The 22,668-nt window shown below is 54.8% G+C and overlaps 1 protein-coding gene across 3 annotated transcripts in view; it reads right to left on the reverse strand.

Annotated features, from left to right (window-relative positions):
- Window positions 1-449: 449 nt before the first annotated feature.
- Window positions 450-22,668, reverse strand: part of ALX4 (ALX homeobox 4) — a 44,788-nt gene continuing 22,569 nt past the window's right edge. For 2 of the 3 annotated variants that reach the window (XM_075502543.1, XM_075502544.1), the window contains exons 2-4: window positions 15,779-16,089; window positions 7,721-7,849; window positions 450-5,724 (exon numbers count right to left, since the gene is read on the reverse strand). In XM_075502543.1, the coding sequence (XP_075358658.1) occupies window positions 5,401-5,724; window positions 7,721-7,849; window positions 15,779-16,089 (764 nt within the window). In that variant the 3' untranslated portion in view covers window positions 450-5,400. Of the gene's footprint in view, window positions 5,725-7,720; window positions 7,850-15,778; window positions 16,090-21,302; window positions 21,717-22,668 lie in introns of those variants that run through there. The other variant, XM_075502545.1, reaches the window with a different exon arrangement.

Raw genomic sequence — 22,668 nt, forward strand, 5'->3', positions numbered from 1 at the left:
GGAGAGGCAGCGGGCCTGTGAGCTGCCACCTGTTGTTAATCTACCCCCGGCTAATCCATTCTGCACTGTGTCAGCAGTTCAAAAGGGCACTGTTAGTATTTTTTGCCAACTTCAATTAACGTGAGATTTTGGAGGCCCCTCTGATCACATTTCATCTGTCATGAGTCAGGAACAAACCAGACAGATTGCAGTTGAGAGGAGAGAAGAGAAGGAGTTTATTGCAAACCAAAACAACAACAGTGTTTGTGCCTCCTTGGCCAGGGCGGCTGGGAAGCAGGGTACTTCCCAGCAATGCTACTCCTTTCAAAAACTGGAAAAATAAAAACTGGCACTCAGAAATGCCAGTCCCTACCACCACCCCAAAAAAAAAAAAAAAAAGAAAACAAAAAAGCTGCAAGTGCAATAACTTACTTCAAAAAAAAAAAAAGGTAAAAAGAGCCAAGCTGCAAGACTGTTTGTTCTTTTTTAATATTCCACTGTAATAAACTGGTAATACATGGCTGCATAGGCAATAACATTGCATGGCACAAACCTCACATGGCAACATTTTTAATGATTTTTTTTTATTCTTTTTGTTCCTGAACTTTTAAAAAACTTTTTTATTTTTTTTAATATGTTCTACCCCAGGCCGTTAAGCTAAAGAAAAAAAAAAGTTTGCGTTTATACATGGTTACAATATTTTACAACAAAAAAACAATAATATTGATTGAGGTTTGTTTTCTTTCTTTCTCCCAGTCTCTCTTTCAAACACTGCACACCTAAACCGATATATTATTATACATTGAAAACTGTCCTTCAAAATCAGTAGTATAAAAGTCCTAGCTCTACCTACCTACCTAGCTATGTGGGGGGAGTGGGGAACCGTGTTACCAGCAAAGAGTTAAGGGGGTGCAAGGCCGCTCCGTCCCTTCGGGAAGCTGCAAAGGGCTGAATGACTTTCCATCCGATTCTGCCCCCCTTCCCATTTGGGTTTAATTTCTCCTTCGGTCTGTTTGCTTTTTGCTGTGTCAGTCAGAGCAGCAAAATAAACACAGGGCTCTGCCTCTGCTTGATTATTTTTCAAACCTTTTCCAGGAAACTACCTTTTTGCCTTTGTTTGGAGAGTGTTTTACCACTTGCTGCCTGGTCTGGGTGTACTCTGGCAAACAGGGAAACACGCCTCCCCGCCCCGAAACACCTCCATAGCCAGAGAAAGCCAGCCGGCAGCCCTACTCGGGCGGCACACCGGGACACCTGGCCCAGGTTGCTGCTGCGTCCCCATGGCTGATGGGGCAGGTAAAGCCACGTGTGCTGCAGCTCTGCGACCTCACGTGTGACGTGCTGTCCCTGCACGTGGCCTTCCCCTAGCACCCTGCCCACACTCACGGCTCCGGCCAGGTGTGCTCCGGCAGGGACGCATGCTCACTCGTGCACTGCCGCGGGCTCTAGACAAGAGGGAAGCTGGTTCTCGTTCACCTTGCTGTCTTGGTCCTCTTTCCCATGGGCTCTACCCAGGTAGGTGCTAGGGCAGTGAGACCTGAACTGAGTAGCATGTTCAAGAGGAGGCAGTGGCTGGAGAGCCTGCTAGGAGCGCGGGCGGGTGGCAGTGCTGGCGGTGGGCAATGCGTCTGTGGGCTGACCTGCTCCCTGTCTTGCTCTTCTCCTCATGAGCTTGTTCAGGCACAGCAGCCCTTAGCGCTTGGACACTGCAGGACCCAGCAAACCCCAAGCCTGGTTTACCGCTGGTGTGCAGTTGCTGCCGAAGCACTATCTACTGCTCGTAGGCAAGAAGTGCCTCTGAGCACTCGGCAGCGAGTGGCACCCAACTGCCTGTAAGCCAGTGCTGGGAACCTGTGCTGCCCTCACCATTTGCCTTCTCCTAGTCTTAAAGCTCTGGGACATCTCTCTGGTGTTTCTAACCACAGGCAACATAAGGCAGCGCCCTCGTAGGGTACCTGCTGCACGGCTGGGGCCAGGACTGCTCGGGAGGAAAGTTTTGCTACCTCTGTGAGGCTGGAGAGGGCAGCTGAGAGAGCCCAGCTAGCCAGGTGCTGTGGGTGCTGCACCCACAGAGGATGCCACCGCAGGCACTAGCATGGTGGGTGTTGGGGCAGCCAGGGCTTGTGAGACATTTTGGCCGTGGCTGGGGATGAAGCTTGCAGATTCGAAGGCAAGTCCAAGCCAGGGAATCGCAACTCAATGTATGGACAGGAGTAAAATACTAAATAAGAAATAAATAGAGAAGAAAGTCATAAATAGAGTTGAAAGGTATTAAAATAATAATAATAATAATAATAATTAAAAAAGGCATCATTGTGGTAACTTGAGATTGCAAGAACAGCACTGACCCTGTGACCCTTAAGAAACGCAGTAGCCGCAGGTTGGCTAGATTAAGATACATATATATATATAAAAGTATATATATATATTTATACAGTTTTTCTTGTTAATTTAACAGCTAGTTTAAAAAAACTTTTAAATTAATTAAAAAATGTGTGTAAATACAGATGCACGTAACTTAAAAACTGCCTGAATAGCTGCATTCCAAGGCTTTTGAGGGGAGCACCTTCCAGCGTGACCCACAGGTGTGGGCACGAGGGGCCATGCTGGTATGGTGGCAGCACCCGGAGAAGCGAGGCAGAGCCCGGCAAGTGGCGGGGCCGCCCGCAGCAGGCAGTGGGAAGGAAGCCCTGCAGCAGGAGACTCCAGGGAACAACATCCCCCCTTGCCTCGTGATGCTTTCAGGCAGGCTCAGGGCTGGGCATGTGCGGTGGTGTTTAAAGTAGATTGAGTGAGTCCAACGTGTGCTTTGCACATGGATTTTAAGGTGAGAGAAAGCAGGGGCCAAGCCTCTGTAAATGCCAAGTCTGCTGCCAGGAGACTCTCCTCTCTCTCTAACAAGACAAGGGATACAGCACTTAATTCGCTGGGCTGTTAAACAGCTCGGGTGAAATCCTGGCCCTGTGGAAGTCCATGAGGAAAAGCTACCCTTTAACTTTCAGTGGAGAATGCAGCTAAGCTCTTGAATGGCTATGGCCCTCCTGCCTTTGGTACCTACGGGCCACACGGGACCCATCCCCATGTGCCCGCCTGCCCCACCGCCCGCTCCTCAGCTCTGCCTGGTGCTAGTTTGCCTTGTCAGTAACATTACTGGGCTGTTCGGGCAGCGGCCCTTCACGGGATTGCCTGCTGACCATGGGAAGCATCACGTTCCCTGCTGTACTTGGGAAAATGCCCTTGGCACCACGCTCAGCTGCCTTCACAAAATCTGCTGGAGAAACCGTCTCCTGCCACCCGTCCCTGGGTGGCCTGGGACCCTCGGTGGCTTCTGGGGCGCTCAATGGGGGTGACGTACACCTCCACCTGGTCAGCGTGATCCTGTCTGGTTCAGTGATCAGCATCACTTTTAGCACCTAAGCCATCCTGCCCGAAGGCTCAGCTGACTGTTTAGGCTGAGACATAAGTCCTGGCTGCTTGTGATGGGAGAGGCCCTGGTCGTACACATGGTGTGGTTAAATGCGTGCTGGTTCCCTGTGAGTACCAAGGAAGGCATCTCTTAGCATTTCTGAGGAGAGAAAAGAGACAGTACTACTGGTCTTTTCTTATTCCAGTAAATATATATTACATTTGATCTAGCAACGGTGTATCATTTACATAGTGTATGGCAGTCTAGGCACTATAGAAATACTTGTATACCTTGTTAACCTGAAACCTGACATTTGGTTGTAGCTTATTTGGAGCCTTTTCCAAGACCACTAAGTATACCTGGACCTTGAACTACAAGATTGTCTAACACTGAGCATGAGGAGGGAGGGCAGGGTGACACACAAATTTTTATGTGAGTAAAATCCCATGGTTCCCTTGCGAATCTCGGAGACGGCAGCCCCAGCTCAAGCTGAGCCTGCATAGCCATGCTGTGTGGGTGATAGTGCTCAGCTCACCTTCAGCTTCTCCTTGATGGTAACTCAGTGGGGTAAAAGGATGTTCCAAAATTATTCCTAGCACTGCGAGGTCATTGAAAAGCTTGGAAAAGATTTAGCCTTGTGAAGGAGATCTTACTTAACAGTGCTGTGCAGGTAAGAGCACTGGGAGGGAAAACTGGAGGACGCATATTAGGTCAGACAAACCAGGCAAGTTCTGGTGTCTCCTCCTTCCTCTGCAAGGTGAAGAAGATCTGAGGTGGCTGGAGATGAGGCAGCATCACCTCATCCAGCTTTGGGTCCCTTCCCAGCTTGCTCCCTGCACTGTCCCCCACACAGAGATGCCCGCAGCGGCTGTGTGCAACGGGGCCCTGGTTGAGGGCTGCAGGGAGAGGCTGTCATTGCACGTATCTGACCCCCAGGACAAGGTGTATGAGGAATTTGATGGCCTCATGCAACCATGGCTGTGTGCTAGCACTTGAGCTCTTTCTCAGAGCAGTCTCTTTGGGGACCTGTGGATTTACACAGCAACTGTACTCCCCTCCCATAGCTGCTGTCTCTAAATTGAGCATAGTAATTCCTGACCCAGTGAAAGCCAGAGGAAACATTTTGCTGCCCCACCATGCACGTGAGCCTCAACATTGACGACGAACGCATCAAAGCAAACCTCAGGTGCTCCTTGGGGCAGCCAGCCATGCTGGGAAGCTATCGTCTGCCAGGGTGCACCTCCAGCAAGGGGTCCAGAGAGCTGGCAAAGACTCCCAGCATGGTAGCACCGTGCCGTGTTGGGAAGAGAGGCATCCCCTTCACAGGCCGCTACGGCTCTGTGCTTCACCTCAGACTGCAAGATGGAGAGGAAGCAGGGTAGGAGGAGAGAGGATAATGTTGCTTGCTTTCTATCCTCGGGTATCTTCCCAGCCCTGTTCCCCATTCAGCTGTGGGAAGTCGTGGCTCCTGCTAAGAGGACGGGAGCAGCCTGAGAGGTGTCTCTTTGCTGGTTCCAGAGTCCCCATCCAGTCCCCTGCCCAGGGCAGAACAGATCTGAGAAACACTGTCGACAAATTAGGAGGGGAAGTCATGTGTGTGTGTGTGTGTGTGTATGGAGGGTGATGGGATGGGGGAAGCTGCTGAAATGCCAGCAGGCTCTTGCTCTTTGGAAAGGCAGATCTGGTGTCAGAAAAAGGAGCAGGGAGAAAAAATGCCCAGGTTATTGGGGAGGTGGCGGTGACAGGGGACGCATCCCAACCCAGATCTCACTGGAAGAGGTGCTGCTCCACAGCCTCCCTCTGCCCGCCTGACCCCAGGAAGCCGGGAGCTGCCACGTTCATGCTGGAAACACTCCACTTACGTTAACGTGTGTACTTTATATACCTAGGGTAGCTAAAAGTGCTGCATTCAGATCCCCGAGGAGGCAACTGCTGTCTGGAGTCCAAGCGGATGGATTTATTCGGCTGTCCCGTGTGCTCTCTCCGTGTCTTGCGGGCACTGGGCTGCAGCCCTGTCATGTCGCCCAGGAGATAGCGGCGCTGTGCTCCTTCGCTTTCATCCTCAGGGCAGCGATGCTGGAGGTCTTGCGGTCCGGCTCGCTGTTCAGCTCGTAGCCGTTGAGGCCGGGGCTCATCCCGGCCGTGCCGAAGAGGCCACCCATGTGAGTCTGTCCCACGTGGCTGCCGGGGCCAGAGACGCCGAGGAACTCGGAGACGCCACCGGTCGCGTGGGGGTGAGCATGGGGGGACATGCAGGAGGCCACTGTCTCGCAGGGGACGACGCAGGCGGGCACGGGGGAGGCAGCGCCGTTGTTGCCGATCCAGGAAGGGTTCTGGATCTGGGGATGGGAAAAGAAGGTCAGGGCTGCCCTGTGTGGGACGTGGCCGGTGGCAGGCCTGAGGGGAGAGAGCTAGAGACTAACTCACAGGGGAGCGGGACTGTGCCCCTGCCCTGCCATGTTGTCTCTCTGTTTGCCCGTTCCCCCCCTCCCAGCTATTTCTCCTTTTTTTTTCACGGTGAGCACTTTCTGGAGCTCTTGGCACAGGAAACCTGGTGTCATCCCCAGCGTTTCTGTGGGCCTACCCGCTATAGAGGGAATAGGAAGAAAGGGATGCTGCGAGACCACCAATCTGTCCTCCTGCCCCAGCTCGGGGCAGCTTTGCCTAGGCAAGAGCCTTTCTGCACCAGATGGACATGCCTGTCGGAGCTGAGCTGCCCGCAGCCCCCAGCACAGGCAGTTTCCCTGCCCCTCTCCCCAGTGGTGCTCGTTGCCCGTCGAGGAAGCATCGCCTGCCCCGCTGCAGAGCAGAGCCCTGCGGGGCCACCTCGCGCGGCCGTCTGGGCTCCTGCGGCGTCGCTCCTTAAATGATACTGCAGGAGAAGAGAGGGGGGCTCGGTGTTTGCCAGCGGGAGTAGGTGTGCTGCGGCAGGGGGGACAGACGTGCAGGATGAAAGCGGGGAGGAGGTGAGCAGCTGGCTGGAGCAAGACAGCAAAGGGCCCTTCATCCCACTGCCCCGCTGCACCACTCGCCCTTGGGCCCTCTCTGATCTCTTACCTCCTGCAAATTGCTTTTCATTTTTTTGATCTCTAGGGCTGGGAGAGGAGGGCAGTATGGAGGGAGGGAGCAGTGTAAGTTACAAAGGCAAGAGAAGGGAGTGCTGAAAAGGCTGCTGAGAGTGTCCTCTGCTTGAAAAGCTGCTTTGGCATCTCTCAGCTGTTTCATAAGGGCTTCTTGTTCAGTATGGGGGAGATGCCAAGCAGAAGAGAGGCCAAGCAGAAGAGAGGCTTGGCTGCGGGGGAGCTTTGGTGCGGTGCTGGCTGGGGAGGTAGCTGACAGCCAGAGTGTCGGGGGGGAGGGCTCCCGGCAGATCTGTGAGGACAAGTCGGGTTCAGAGCATCATGCCTGCAAAACTGCACCCTTGAGCAAATTCTGGGTGGCAGGAAGACGAGTCGGCAGGATGGAGGGAGTGCTTTGTGGGGGCACAGCCTAGCCCTCCAGCTAACGAACGCCCGTCCGCCCTGGCAGCATCTGAAGGCAGCGTTGTGAAACGGGGGCTGGCCCGCTGCTTAGGAGGCTACTGTGGTGGCAGGTTTCCCAGGACGGGAGGTTAAGGAGAGAGGGAGCTGTGTCACCTGCCTCTTGGGCCAGGGCAGGAACAGTCTTGACAGTCCCTGGGAGCAGCCCCAGATACCCCAACAAGGCTGCTCCCACCCTTTCTTTGGAGCACAAACCCACAAGACCCTTGGGAAGCATCCCCAGATGTCACTGAGTGCGCTGCGGGTACCACAGCCACTGGGTACCACTGGTACCACTGGGAGACAGCTGTGGAAATTTGCCAGGGGACAAATGCTTTTGTCCAACCTCCCAAAGAAGAGGCATGGAAACCTAGGCATGGCAACAGGAAGCCTTCCTGGGAACTGCTGGTTTTAAGGCCTTAAATAGCCTTCAGGACCTTTTCCAAATCAGTGGGAAGTTAGCGGGCAGCAGCACACATGATGGGAGGACAGTGTAACGGGATGTGCTGAGCAGGGTGACCTGTGCCCAAAGGGTGCCCAAAGGCACTAAGGCACACAGGGCTGGGCTTGGTGCCTGCTTTAGAGATGGCTGCACCAGGCCAGGGCATGAGGGAGCCGGGCAGGACACCCAGCTAAATAATTCTTGGCCCTACAGTGTTTGGTAATGTAACCCCAGCCCCAGCACCCTTGCAGCCTTGCCTGAGGGCAGGTGGATGAACCCAAGAAGCGAAGTCCCCACTTGGGGGGGGACTGGGAGCAGAGGCGGTGTGTCCAGCAGGCATCCGGACAGATGGACCGGGGTGGGGGATGCGCTCACCTGGGCATAGTTCTCAGCACGGGTGAGCAGGGGCAGCTCGTAGGCGGTGGAAAAGTGGGTCCGGACCTGCTGCATCTGGCCGAACCGCTCCCGCTTGCGCCATTTCGCTCGCCGGTTCTGAAACCACACCTGGGGGAGAGGGGGGCTGTGAACAGGGGGGCCAGTGGTGGCTGGGAGCCCGGCAGCCCTGGGGAGCCCCCTGGCATGCAGGGCTTTGCCGGGCGGGTGGTTGTGCCTGGCATGGGGACAGGGTGCTGCTCCGCACAAGCTCCTGCGGGAGCGGCAGTCCTGCCCCGTATCCCCAGGGGGGCTGGGGCCAGCCTGCACTCCCAGACGGGGAGCACCCCGGGCAAAAGGCGATGCCCAGCTTTTGGTCTCCTGCCTGTCTGGGGACATTCACAGCTCTTGCCTCCCGCAGCCTGGTTTGCCCTGGGATAATCCATCTTCCTCACACCCCTGAATCAGCGTTACCCAGACACTGCCCGCAGCTCTCGTGCTGTCAGCCAGTCTCGGATGAGAAACGCAAATACATCCAAGTGTGCTGCTACCAGACTGAAACCAGCAGCGCTGGGGCTTTCCCCAGGCCTAATCCTGGCTATGATGGTGCCATTGGCTGAGAGCTTGCATTTCTCACTGAACTCTCAGTCTTATTTTTCTTAACTGTTAATAAAAATAAAATGCGTAACACCCCTTCCCTTCTTAGCTGCAGGAAAGGACAAGTGCCCTCTACAGAGTTACATGTCCTTTGCTTTACACCGAGGTTTTTTTTGCAGGGTTTGCAGCTCTCTGCTTCACAGTGCTGCTCGGATCCCTTCAAGGCAGAGGAAACACCAAAACACTGTTTCTGCTCTTATTTTTACTGGCTTGACATCAGTGTGGATTATTGCACTATTGTCAGCACCATTGCTCCTGATTTGCATCCGCATAAGAGAGATCAGAGCCTGACCCAGTGTCTTCAAAGAGTCTTGAAGCTTGTGAGTCAGGGAAACACATCAATCAAGAGCCGCTTTGAAGGCACTGGGAGATGCAGGCGATCACCGGGGGCTGGGTTGTGCAGGTCACGCCAGTGCATGAAAGGAGCAGTCCAAGAGCCGCTCGGTTCTGCTTCGAGTTTTACACGGTGACTCGCGGGGGGGCACCGCTCGCGAACAGCTTGGCCCTGCCTGCGCCCGGCCGCGGGGCAGCTGCGCTGCGTGGCAGGCAGCCGGGGAAACCAGACGCCGGTTTCGGTTTCACCAGCTCGCATCTTCGGAGGATAGCGGGGCGAGCTGGGCACTCGGCGCAGGGGAGGGAGGCAGGCCGGCTTTCGGCGGGGCAGGAGAGTGGTGGCATTTACAGCCTGCGTCAGCGCAGCTAGAAGCTGCTACAGGGAAAGACAGGCCCGACGGCGTCTAGTTTTTGGTCTGAGCTAACCTTCTTACTTGTGCTGGAAGAGTCATTTCAGGCTCTCCTGCTTCAATTTCCCCCTCCGCACCATGTAGGCAGCCTCATGCTGGTCTCCCGCAGCTCCCCACCGTGGCTGGCCCCATGGTACGAATGGGCCATGTGCTGTGGTCTGCTTGGTGCAGGGAGCAGATGGTGCAGTGCCTGGGCATTTCCTCCCCATGTGGGCTGCGGATGGTGTAGGATATAGTACCCTGCACTGCTGTCACAGCAATGCCGCTGGCGTGGGCCATCCACAAGCCGGCCAGACTAACCATACCCACAGCAGCAACCTGATATTAACTCCCCACCCTGAATCAAAAACCCTATGAGGATTTTCAGTGGGTGCAAAAAGCACCAGCAGAAAGATCCTAACGTTATCCCAGCTGAGCACACGCTGCGCATGAAGAGCATCCTACTGGAGCGGGTTTGATGCCCGAGGCATCAGCCTGCTTTTCTTCTACCTCTTCTTGGCACAGCTGCTCCAGCCCAGCTGCAGGCCAGTCCCAGATCATGCCGCTTTGATCTGCAGATTCAAAGTTAGCGGTGGTGACCCGGTTCCTCCTCGGGCAGAGGAGGCCCCGCTGTGCACAGAGGGGTGGAGAGCAGGTAGGGAGCAGAGCGCTGGCTGTGCGCGAGGCCGGGGCGAACATATGCCAGGCATATGCGGCCATTCCCCTGCCTGGCGAAGGCACCGGCTGGCCTGCCCGCCAGCCCGGCCGCACGCCTGCGCTGCCCCGCAGGGGAGCCCACCTGAGCATCCCACCCGGGGCACCCGCCCAGGAGCTCCCGCGGCGGTGCCCAGCTCTGCGGCGTGACCTCCGAAGCTGTCAGCGCGGGGTTTGTGCGCTCGGCTTCCCCGGGCCTGCTGGAGCCGCGGGGAGGTTTCCTGGGGCCAGCCGAGGTGGAGCAGGGTCTCTGGCACAGGCTTTTCCTCTGCTGCTCCTCATTTACATGTTGAATTGAACTGGTGCTGGCAGAGCAAAATGGTTTAAACTGGCAGTTCCCAAACTGCAAGCCCCACGCGGCTGGTGGGCTGGGAAGCTGTGGCAAGCTATCGCGTTAGGCTGAAAGGAAGAGTGTCTTCAGTCCAAGCGCTGGTGCCGGGGGCACTGGAGGTGCTCCAAGGGCTGGCGGTGAGCCACTGCTCCGAAACGCTTGCAACAAGGTTTGGACCACTTTTTAAAGTTCTCCTTTCTCCTCTGGTCCAAGTCCTTTTAGGCTGCTTGGTATCTTGCAGTCGGGTTTCTCCAGGCCTCCACAGTGCTCCAGAGAAAACAGGGCAGGCAGGGCAATGTATAATGTGAAGATGTCAGAAAAAAAACCCCAACTGATCCTGAGTATTTCCTGGCTTCCTCAATCTTAGAAGACACCTGCTTTTAAACAGCAAATCTAAAACCCAGCAGAAGTCCATTTTCCTTTCATTGCCTGTCACCTTTAGTCAAGAGAGGCTGCTATGGGACGGGGATGTGACAGTGGAGGCTGCAGCAGTCAGTGTCGTGTGTCCTCTGGGGTCAGGACGGGGTACTTCGTGCAGGGATAAGCAGTCATTGTGGGCTGCATCTCAGTGTTAACAATTAGAGTGGGAGTGTAGGGTAATGTCATGTATCGGACTCCTGCAGACAATGCTTTGATAAGCCCTGATGTACCAAATCAGCCCTATAAAAACCTACAGAACAGAAAATGTTTCATGTCTCCATAAACATTCAGCCATATGCTGGTACCTAAATCCATATGCATACACAGCTGACGTGCTGCGGGGGGTGGAGAGGCCGCGAACGGCCCGAGACAAAGAAAGCAGGAGGCTCCTGCTCGCTGTCTCGCTGCCGCTACCCTGGCACCCGGCCGGCGCTGCCGGTCTGCCCCTGCCACCAAGTCCCACGTGCCCCGCGCAGGGCGCGGGCGCATCGGCTGAGTCAGGACCTCACCCAGGCCCCTCTGGACACGGCTGGATGGTTGGGGACTGCACCGCTGCGTTCGTCCTTCCTCCAAGTTAAAGAAAAAGGTGATTTCCCCTCTCTCCTACCTGCCCCGGCGCAGCGATGGAGCGTGAGGCCGGCCTCTGCACGTGTGATGGTGGGCTGGTGGCAGCCACGGCACCCCACGCCCTGTGCTCAAGCCCCCTCGCTGCATCGCTGCCTGGAACCAGGTGAGAACTGCCCCCCACGTTCAAGCCTCACGTGCTCCCACTTTCCCCTGGCAGCCTCGCAGCATCTGCTCTGCCCACCCCTGTTCCCCTGGCCCCGCTGGCCTCCTCCCTCAGCCTCCGTCTGTGTGTCTGTCTGTCTGTCTGTCTCCAGGACCCCACCACTCTGCTACAGGCCAGGCCATCTCCCCTCTTCCCAGAGATGGCCACCAGCCCTTTGCTTTCCAGCCTGCAAGAACAGAGCCAGAATTCATCCTTGAGCGCTGAAACTGGACACCATTTTATCAGTGGCCTGGAATGGGAAATTGGAGCCTGGGATGAGAGAATTGAATAACTTGAGCTTGTTTTCATTTCATGTTTAATTTCCTGCAGGCTTAGCTCAGTCTTTCCGCTCCTTCCACCAGCCTCCCAGGGTTTTATGGGGGAAAAGGGATCAAGATATATTACTTCTTGCTTTGCTTTGCTTTTCTTCTTTTCTTTTTTCTTTTTTTTTTTTTTTTCCAAGGCAGTGATTTTGCTACAGCGGAGTTTGACATTTCCCTTTCACTTTCATGCCCCTGCCGCATCACAGGGTCACCGCCAAAAACATTTCATTAACAGTCCCAGAAATCATAAGGCCAGCTCTGAGGGGGGCTGGCTGAGGGGTTATACTCCCTGGCCGCAAAGCCTCCTTCCAGCCCCATATCTTTCTGCTCTGCCATAGGGCAGGCCAGGAGGCAGAGATACTCACAGCCCAAGAGAGATGAGCAGCGAGTGCCGGGCTGGTGTGGGCTTGGGGATGTGAATGTGTGTGTCTGCACGCAAGGGGAAGGAGCCATGTGTGAATACACGTGTGCCTACCATGTTTCTCTAGTGCCACCGCCTCAGACATCCGCTGCAGCCCTGCATGGGCTGGAAGAAGCTCAGGCTGTTGCTGGTACCGAGCAGGAGCTCTTTTTGGGACTCTGCAGCCCCAGACACGGAAGAGGAGGAGAAAGGAATGGGATATGCATGCTGTGTAGGACCTACATGAAAACAGTGCCCACTGCACACCCTTGCAGATTTGTTTCTGAGCCCTAGCAGCCTCTGTGTGGCTGGGTGGCTCCGCCTCTGCGCAGGGCTTACTCATGGCTCCCACTTCAGAAAACAGGGATGCGCAGTAGCTTAGCAATGCTTGGTGACAAGGGGCCAGGTCGTGGGGGGCAGGCAGGGAAAACGTTGCGTTGCATCGCAGGGGGAATTAGCTTTGGCGTTGTCGGACACCAGCACTGACGGCTGGAAACCAAGGCAGGCAGAGAAATGGAGCAGGAGAGGGGCCAGGCTGTGGGATGCTACTGCTCTGCAAGACAGCATGGCCCGCCCATGCCCGCTGCTGGCATGAGCTCTTCTGCAGGCACCGAGATCTCCAGCAGCTATTTCACTAATGAAGCGTGTGCTTGGGAAAGGGATGGAAAAAAAACAGAGCTGCCACTTGCCTGTCCGGGCTCCACATCTGCTCCTGCCTTCAGTGTGGCAGCTGGTTGCGCTCCCCAGGGAGCTGAGCCTGGCCAGAGGGGACAACCTCCAGCCAAAAGCTGGCTCAGCTGTGGGAGGGAGCATCACACCTCAAACCTGCTGGGTGCCTCACCTTCCTGCTGCTCTGCTTTGCCTAGTTCAGCCTTGCAGGCAGCTGAAGCTGGCCTCCATGAAATTATCCCAGGACCCTCGCCATCCCTTAGAGGACTGTACCTTCCTTGGTAGAGGGACTGTTGAGCTCCCCTCAAAGCCCATGGGGCTGCAGTAGGTGACTACACAGACACCCCACAGCAGCCAGAGCCCCTGCCAGCTTGGTCAAGGGTGTCTGAGTACATAGTGGCTATTTGGCTTGCAGGAGGAAAGAAGTAAAGGGCTCATGGCTTATTTGTGATTTCTGCCCTCTGGCTTGGCCCTGTTTGGGCCCTTGGTCCTTGCAGTAGGGGTTTGCTTCTCCACTGGTCTCCCAGGCTGCTGCCCCATGCCCGTGCCCGTTCTTTGGCTGTGAGCTGATGGCCCTCGGTACTGCAGTGCTGGCATGGGGAGGCCCCCACAGAGCAGAGCTGCCCCGAGGGGTGGGAGGCCAAAGCCAAGCCTAAACAAGCTATAACACAACCCAGAGCTGGAAACAGGCACTAGTGTGATTCACTAAGGCCCCATCCCTGAAAGCCTCCCTCATGGGAAGTGCAGCCCTGTGCCATCAGCAGAAAAGCCCTGTGCCACCCCAGGCTGCATCCCCATGCCTCCTGGGGGCCGCCACCGCCATGCCAAGGCTGAGCAGCTCACTAGCCGGCAGCCCCAGCCCACTGGGAACCCACGTGAAATACCTGGCAACTGGGGTGCCCCTGAGCCTGCCCAGCCAGCACCCACAGCGCTTGGCACGAGCCTGCTAGTTCTCACTCTCCAGCGATAGGGAGTCTGCATTTCTACTCACGGCACAGCAGCCCTTCATCACGAGGCAGTGGCTGGGTGCCAGCCCGCAGCCCAAGGGATGGGGTCCTTCCCAGCGGGGCTGGGGGAATGAGTGAAATGCAAGTGCTTGCCCCTTTCACCCCGGGGTAAGTGCTCGAGCGGCCAGGCCACTTAGACAAGTCCTTCAGCCGCTCTGTTACATGAGCCCTGTCATCGCCATCCCGAGTGAGAGGTGCGAGCTAGCGGTCGCAAGAGGAGAGAGGCTGTTCTCGGCTGCCTGTGGCGGCGGGCTGCTGGGACGCTTATCTCAGGGCAGGGTGAAGCCCCCAGGCTGCACCCTCCCTCTGCCAGATTTCCTCGTGGCTGCTTGGGGAGGTGCTTCTGCCTCGGCCGCAGTGTTACCCAGCGGTAAAGTGGGGAACAAAACCCTGAGATCGTGGGTCATGTGTCATGAACTCGTGGATTGCATCTGCCTCGCCTGCCCTGGCTCTGCTAGCCAGCCCTGCACGCTAGCTACGATGTGCTACCTGCACACCCTGGCTCAGAGGAGAGCAGGAGGAGCTCGCCACTCTCCAGCACCTCATTCTCATTCCTGAGTGCAAGGAATTTCATGCACTGTGCAGTTGGTAATCCAAAGCTGTGCCTGGCCTCCCAGGAGACCCCATCAGCACCTGTGATGTGTCCCTAGGAAATTAAGGGCTGCATCCAGCAGCAGAAGTAAAGAGCTGATGTTTGTAGTGCTGCCTTTCTCTGCCCATCCTGCAGGGCTCAGCACACTATGCACAGGACCAACAGGAATCGCACTGCTTTCTACTGAAATGCAGCCGTGTCCGGCCTGAAGAGAAACAGCTGTGGGGAAGAAGAGCAAACCAGCCCTGCAAAACAATTTAGGTAAGCAGACAAGAAAAATCCTGCAGCTAGTTGAAACTGGAAGTAAATGTACAGAGAAAAATGGACTTATGCAAGGATACTGGCCTGGCTGCTTCGACCATTTGCAACAACTGCTTGTAAAGGTTAGAGCAGAGGGCAAGCTGGGCTGCCTGGGACCTGGGAGTCTTCCTGGTGTAAAAGGATAATCAGATGCCTCCACACGCCAGCTATTCTCAATGCTAATGCAGGTTCTGGGGGTGGTGAGCTGATAAATGCCTGCAGACGGAAGTCACAGGATTAGACTGGAGAATGAGAGCCTAAGCTTCAGTGGGACCTTTGATGGCCATCAAGGCGTGAGCTGCGGATGTCCGCTCCAAGTGGTGGTGCTCCTTTTTGCAAATGCTTCTGAGCTCTGCCAGGCCTTCAGTTTAACCTTGACTCGGAGGAAAGAGCAGCATTCAGATAATCATACACTCCTTCAGTGTGGAGTTTGGCTCTGCAGGACCCACAGGTTACTTCAGGCGAGCTAGTTCATGGGAGCAGGCACCTGTGTGGGTGGAGGCGGTGAGACTGCAGCCCGGCTGTTTGACTCTTCTGCTACTCTCAAGATGGTGGGAGCACCTTTTTGCTCCAGATCACCAGGCTTCATGCAGTCTCAGTGCCTGCTTAGCCACGCAGGCAGCAAGAGCTGCCTCTCCTGTATCACCTCATGCTCTCTGGTACTGAACGTCCTGGTCACCTCCATATCCCCATCTTGCCAGAAAGAGCCATACTGTGCGAAAGCTTGCTCCCGCTCAGATTAACGAACCCATGTGCCCTGCCATGTGCCTCCTGAAGAAAGTAGTTTTTGTAATAGCTTTGTTTAGGGTGACGGTGAGGCTTACCTGCCTGCTGCCCTGCTAGCTCAAGGACGAGAGACCTCAGTGTGAACACTGCAGGTCAGGACACCAGCCCAAATAAAGGAGCTGACACTAGTGTCAGGCATGGACACACCTCCCCATCCTGTGCCTGTGCCTCAGCATACTGGAGAGGTGTGCCAGCCTGCGGCACGGGCTCTGGGTAGGGCTCAGCTGGCTGCAGGCTGTGGTGGGGCTGCAGGTGACCTCAGGCACAGCAAGGGACAACAAATTTGCAGGGCTCCTTTTCATTCCCCAGAGAGCAGGGGCTTGTTTGCAGCTCGCCCACCCCTCACCCAGCCCCAGGGCATCTCCCGTTACCTGTACACGAGCCTCGGTGAGGTCTGTCCTCATGGCTAGCTGCTCCCTGGCATAGACGTCTGGGTAGTGGGTCTTCTGGAAGACCTTCTCCAGCTCCTCCAGCTGGTAACTAGTGAAGGTGGTGCGATTCCTCCGCTTTTTGCCTTTGTTGCTCTCTGAGTCAGCCTTGTCCATGGGGCTGGGGAGGTCTGTGCTGGCCCTGTCCTGGGGCACTTTCACCCCGGCCTCTTTCACACTGAGGTAGCTGCTGTCCATTCCCGAAGGGTCGGAGTTCGGCTGCAAGTCGGCCTCTCCCAAACTGCTCTCCTTACCTATTTGAGTGGGAGGGCGGGGAGGAGAGAGGAGCGCAGGTTTGAGCAACGTGGGGAGGGGGGGAGAGAGAGAGAGAGAGAGAAGGAAACAGATGTAAATCTTTTGACCAATTAATTGGTTCAACCAATTAAAGCTGGCCATGGCAGTTGGGCAGCAGTCCCCGAAAGCAGGCAGAGAGGCTGACCCCGCGCTGAGCAGAGGCAGAGGAGGGAGGTGAGGCAGAGGAGGGAGGCGAGGCAGAGGGCTGCTAGCCTTGGCCTCAGAGGGTGCTGGAGCTCAGCTCAGGGGCGGCGTGGGTGCCTGGCCAGGCTGTATTCAAGGGAGGAGGTGGCTGTTATGCCAGGGGGGCTGATCGCAGCCCACAGATGCCAGCACAGCCGGGGAAGGGGAGGTTGAGGCAAGCTCTGCCAGCTCTTCCCAGTCCCCTTCCACGAGCCCAGCACACTCATGTGCATGCATCCCAGCAAGACCCTCCTTCGCCTTCCCGCTGCCCACAGTGGGACTGAATGCCAAAGACCACTACATTTCCTTGATCCTGGCCACAGGAGAGGTCTTCTCTGAGGACAGAGGTCCTCAAACCCAGTGGATGGGTCACCAGCCCATCTGTGCTCCCCTACTGAATAACACATGGTAGAAAATGAGTGGCACGCAGCAGCCACACGTGGCACTTGGTGGGATCTGTTTTCTGCTCGTGCATCCCCAGGCAATGGTGGTGTGTCAGCAGAGGTGTTCCTGACTGACACCCCACAGTCACCCCACAGCCTTCTGCGAGGACTTGCCCTCCTTTCGGCAAAGAGGCTATGAACGGCGCTTAGTGCCACAGGAAAGGCTGGTGTGAGACACCTATGGAAACGCCCCAGCCTGTGTGCAGGGCAGAGAGAAATGAGAGGAGTCTGACAGCAGCCTGGGAGGCTGTTCCTGCCTGGCTGCCCTGAGCGATTAATAATTAATGGCCCATGACGTACAAGAGCAGTATGGCGAAGCAGGAGGTGGATGTTTCAACCACCGCAGTGAGCTGGTTCCTCTCTAAGGCTTAGCAGCTACGAGTGAAACCAGGTGTACGTGCCCTCAGGCACAGGCAAAGGGTGCTGTGATGGGGCGTCCTCCCCTGCCCACCTCCTGCCTGCAGCAACGGTGATGTCCCCTTCGTTAGCAAGACCACTGCCATGCCAGCAGGCCCCTGTTGGGGACCCAGTGGCACATAGTGCCTCTGATGACAAGTGGCCGCGGCTCTCCCTTGCCTGCTGCCGCTGCTCTGTGCAGGGGGCTGTCCCCAGACCAGAAAAAGAGGGATTTGTGTGAGTGGCTGGCCCACCCGGCATGTGCTGCGCAGCCCAGTGTCACACCTGCCCACATTTCGGCTTGGGATCTTTGGACAAAAAACATGGTAGTCCTACTGCAGAGTTTAACCTTGAGCTGCTACGCTCAGCTCCTAAAGGTCCGGGAAGGAAAGGGTGCAGCAGTACTTCCTATCTGTACTCTCCTTACCAAGCCAAGATCATGCCAACTGGCTAATCTTCTTTTAAAATTTGACATTAGCTGATTTTTAAATGTTCTCAGTCCTGGATCAGTCTTTCTGGGAAACAGCTCCACCTTCTAGTGATGTCCCCACAAGGAGATTTCCCTCAGCAGTGTCATATCCAGGGTCATTAATGCCAGCTCAGGTATCTTAGCCCATGGCTTTGGAAATTCCCATTTTTTCCAGCATTCGTCCCTTGTTACAACATCCTACCACCTAATTCACTGTATATTTACAGTTTAGCCCTTCTGTGAACAGCTCTGTCGGCTTCACAGCCAAAAGCCTGCATGCAGGCTTGTGAGAGGGTATATGTATCCTCGCCCTTTTCTCACTCTCGCAGCTGAAAGACTGCATTGAGGTGACTGGGATGAAAACAGGAGGATGAAATGTAGCTGTCACCCTCAGGCACGAGGGCAAGGAAGGCTCAGGTTTAAGCTTGGGAGGATGAGAAAAGAATCGCCCAGTTAGTACAGAGGAGTCGAGGGCAGGACTGGTATGAAGGCACTGGAGACGCAGGAGCTATCTGCCACTACCACCCTACTGTATTTTCAGATTTATTGCTTTCTCTAATACTGTTCCCTCAGGCATTTGAGGAGCTCCTTGTAAGGCTCAGCAAAGCCTAATGTTGTCGATCTCAACTCTCTTCACTTTGATCCTTAGGAACATTTTGTCAAGATTTATACGCCCTGGGTGCCGGGGCCAGTGTCCCGGCCGGTGGCTGCCACCCTGCCTCCTCTTTGCACCTGCACTCTCCGACGGGCTGAGCTGCTCCCCTGCTCCTCGGGGACGCAGGTGGATAGGCCCGTCCAAAATGTGCTTGGACAGTGCCCTGCCCCGCAGCCTGGGTAAATTGTATGCTACGGCCATGATATTTATTATTTTCAAAACTAATGATAATAAAACAGTTCCAGAAAGTCTGCAGCAACTGACTACCACCTATGAGAGTCAGTAGAGATGGAGTACTAAATAAATAGAAGTATTCCAGGAAATTTTTCCTCCTTTCTTTCTTTTTTTATTGTTTTTGATGTTAGGAAGCTCAGTACATTTTCCCCCGTGCCTTTGTGCTGGCTGCCTCCTAACTCCCAGGTCCCCTGTGACTCCAGCAGCAGAAAACGCAAGACCAGAGGCCTTTCCTTAGGAACACCTCTGCCACTTCTTATCTGCGCGAGTGGCTCAGCTAGCTGGGGAAGGGTCTGCACAAACACGCACACACACACAGAGAAAAGCTCTGGGTCTGATGTAATTTCTGATGTAACTGCATAGCTCAAACTGCAGCTGGGAGCTGGGCCCAGGGCTTTCAGCAGCGATAGTTATCTCTGCCACACGCCATCAGCCTCAAGGAGCAAGGGACTGTCCCCGCTGCACATGTGGCAGGTGTCCCCATGCCTGCCTGCCCCTGCCACCAGCCCAGAGCCCTCCTTGCCGGCTTGGCCACGCTGCTCTCATGTTCCTGTGCTGCAGCAGACACGGGCTCCTTCACCTCCAGCCCCTGCGGGCACTGGCAGGGATGGGCTGTCTCCGTGAGAAGGGCAGCGAGAGCGGGATGGAGGACAGGAGGCAGAGAGCACAGACGGCAGCACAGGGAGGGGATGGCGTGCATCCACCCTCGGCTGAGCATCCACGGGAGTAACTCTCCTTCCCTAGGAACAGGCTCCCTGACCTCAAAACATCATGCTAACTGCCGAAGTGAAACAAATTGCATACATCTGCATATGGATATGCCCCGACTTCCTGTAACTGGAGATGGCCTCAAAGTTTCAGTGCAAAGTTTGGGGTTTCTGTTTCTAATCAAACCTAGAGAGACCTTGAGTTACATATTGTGAAGATCTCCATGACAAGGAGGTAATGTGAGTATCATTGCACCCTTACAAGCCCAACAGGACCGCTTGGTGCCTCCTTCACTGCTTACGACTCCGTCCTTGCCCTCACAGCCATTTTCTGGCTTCCCACGCTGATACCCTGCTCTCCCAGTGCCTTGGCTGCCTGCTAGACCATCGGTGCTTCCGAGACCTTCCCTGAGTTACCCTGTATCAGTTGCCAGTGTGCTGGGACAGCCTGGGACAGCTGGGCACGTGGGCCCCCATCATCATGCTGCTCCTTTTGGGGCAGGAGAGCTGCCTGCATGCCCAGTTCACCTGGAGGGGAAATGCCTTTCCGATCTCACCGTGTCTGTCCTGGAAACCCCACAGAGGAAGAATGGGGTGCAGAAAACACAGACCATGCTGCATGCGTGGCCACGCTGTGAGTCCCCGAGATGTCTAGGCAGCACATTGCTCTACTGACACCCTTGCTAGAGGGAACGGGCATTTTAACCACACTGTCACAACCTTTGGATTCACAACTCATATCTGTGTTTTTCCTGAAGTGTGTTATTTTGGGAAGTTGATGAAGTAAAATCTTCTCTATGTAGAATCTTAACCATGAAATTTAATTTAGTGCGATGTCAGCTCGGTGCATCCACATGGCAAGGGAGAGTGGGAGGTTTCAAATACACGGCTTTGGGCTCAGCTTGAAATGATAGGTCTCCTTTGCACAGCACATACATGACAAGCCGTGACTCCTTTGTGACAGACTGTGATTGCAGCCCCACAGCCTAAGAGGTTGGAAGACAGCTACGCAGCCAGCAAAACCCAGGGTCGCAGGCAGCACAGGGCTGTTTCCCCCAGGCTCCAGGCAAAGAAGCCTGCAGGTCTTGGTGTTGCTATTGTACTGCTCTGGCAGCGTCTCGTCCGAGCCCTTATGGTCTCAGTGAGGAGCCCCACGCTATCCCAGCCCCAGGGGGACTCCGGGAGTAGCCCGGGACACCTTGACACCTACCGGTACACGGCAGCTCACAGAGGCTGCCTGCCGGTGGCCGACGCACGTCCAAAGCGCGTGGCACAGGCGGCGTGTGGCTGCACCCACGCTAAGTGGCCTAGAGGCCTTCTGCCTTCCCACCCAAACGTGGGCGCAGGGTTTTCTCCCCTGCCCATCCCCAGATCCCTATGGCCTCCTATGCTGGCCATTTCATGGTGCTTCTCCCTGCCTGCACAGCCATGGTTTAACTTCTACTTTTCATAGCAACGATGCTTTTTTTTTAAAAAAAGACAAAACCAAAACCTCTAGTGCAGATGTTTAAGAAGGCTTTTTAAATACAGTTCTGGCTTTTAATGTCATTCTCTCAAGTCTTGCTTAAATACCAGTGCTAAAATTTTGCCTAGATAGGGTTTGGGCAGTGTATTCTACACTTCTGACGAAGGAAGATTTGCGCCACAGCCCAGCCAGCACACCTCCAGGACTTGGCTAGCTGTAGTAACCTTATCCAGTCCCTGTGATCTTGCCTTAACACATGCTGAAGCCATTATACTTGTTCCCAAGTTGTCTGTTGCAGCCTTCTGCCTCCTGGCTGTCATTGCAGCCTGTAAGTCAGCACAGGGCTATCATTTAAAAAATATCCACATTTTGGGTTATATAGGATAAAACGGAGCAGCTGAATTTTAGACATACAAAGGCCCAAATCTTAGGGTTTATTCCCGTTCAGGGAGTGAGCTCTCTTGCAAGTCTGCAGTTGTATAGAAGAATTTAAAGATGGAGGGAGGGAAGACCCAGAATTCTGTGACTGAATCTGGCATCACTGTTTTTATTAGCAATGATCAGATACTTAATCATACTTTCACTCTTGGGCCCAACTGAAGTGTAAAACTGGGCATTCACCTCAATTGCAGGTGGTAGAAGTCAAGACACAAGCCATTGGCATCGTTCTGGAAGCGGCAGTTACCCTTGCTGCTAAGCGGAAACAGGTTGGAGCACCTCCATTTCAAATCTGGATGAGGATGAACACATCTCCTTGTGTCCAGCCTACCAGCGGTTCCCTTGAGTTTGCATAAAGCAGAGCTGGTTCCTGTACGAAAGCACGTCTATCCATTTATCCCGCCAGGGAGCTCATTTGGTTCATCCTGCAGAACCTGAAGGAAAGTTGGAATATGCTCCAGGCAGCTCCTCTGCTCACGGCATGGCACGCACCGACTTCCCGCTGTGCTGAGGAGACCGCTGCATGAATGTGCTCATCTGCATGGACACCATCCATCTCTGCTGAGCCTGACCAAAGCTGCTGGCTGCCTGCGGCCTCCTGAGGCTCTACAGCAAAGGAGGGACATAGTGAAATCCGCAGACGAAAAATAGCTGTGAAATACCTGGCCACCTTGGGGAGCTAATTACAGACAGAGCAAATTCCTACAGAAAAGCTTATTCATAGGAGGATGAAAGGCGGAGAGGAGTGTTTCTTTCTACTGCGCTCCTCCTGACCACACCTAGGGCGCCTCTGTTCAAGAGGACACTTATTTTTCTGAGCAGAGCATACAGCAGGAGCAACGCTAAGGCCTGGAGCAGAAAAATCTCAAAAACTCCTTCTGTTCCTGAAAGGCAGTCTGGGGACAATGCCAAAGGTGCCACACAGCACCGGTGGGTCCACAGGCTTTTGGTGGCCCTGCAGCCAGTGTATAACATAAGTCACCGGCTCTGTCTCCACTCTGCGTGCCTCGGAGATGCTTCCCTGGGAGTCAAAACCACCTCAGCCTTGGCTGCACTTTAGATCCTCTTGTGCCTGGCTGGTTACGTTCCCCTCGAGTAAATCACTGTGTGGGTTAAGGGACAGGCAGCTTGATAAACATTAACTCCAGTGCTGCTGAGAAGCTAACGTCACAGCAAGCCTGGGGAACGTGTGCGCGTGTGTCCGGGTGTGTGTTATTTGTTTGTGGGAGTTGCTGTTCCTCTAGATTTTTTTCTGCACTAGCTTTTTTTCCCCACACAAACATCTGCTTTCGAGGGCACGTACTGCTTTATTGTCTGATTAGCTGAATTCACACACCCTGTGGCTACTTGGGGAGAGCTCAGCACCATCTGTACAAATGCAACACGCGCTGCTTGCTCCTCTTTCATGTTATTTAAAGGACACTAACAAAGCTGGCTTTTATATAAACAAATCAATTCTCAAAACTCCACATAGAAGCTGTGGCTAGAGCAAAAAGGCACAGTTTATGCCCCAAGTCCTTCTTCATGTGGCATGTTCATTTGAACAGCA

This window comes from Mycteria americana, chromosome 5 (assembly GCF_035582795.1).
Source record: "Mycteria americana isolate JAX WOST 10 ecotype Jacksonville Zoo and Gardens chromosome 5, USCA_MyAme_1.0, whole genome shotgun sequence".
NCBI lineage: Eukaryota > Metazoa > Chordata > Aves > Ciconiiformes > Ciconiidae > Mycteria > Mycteria americana.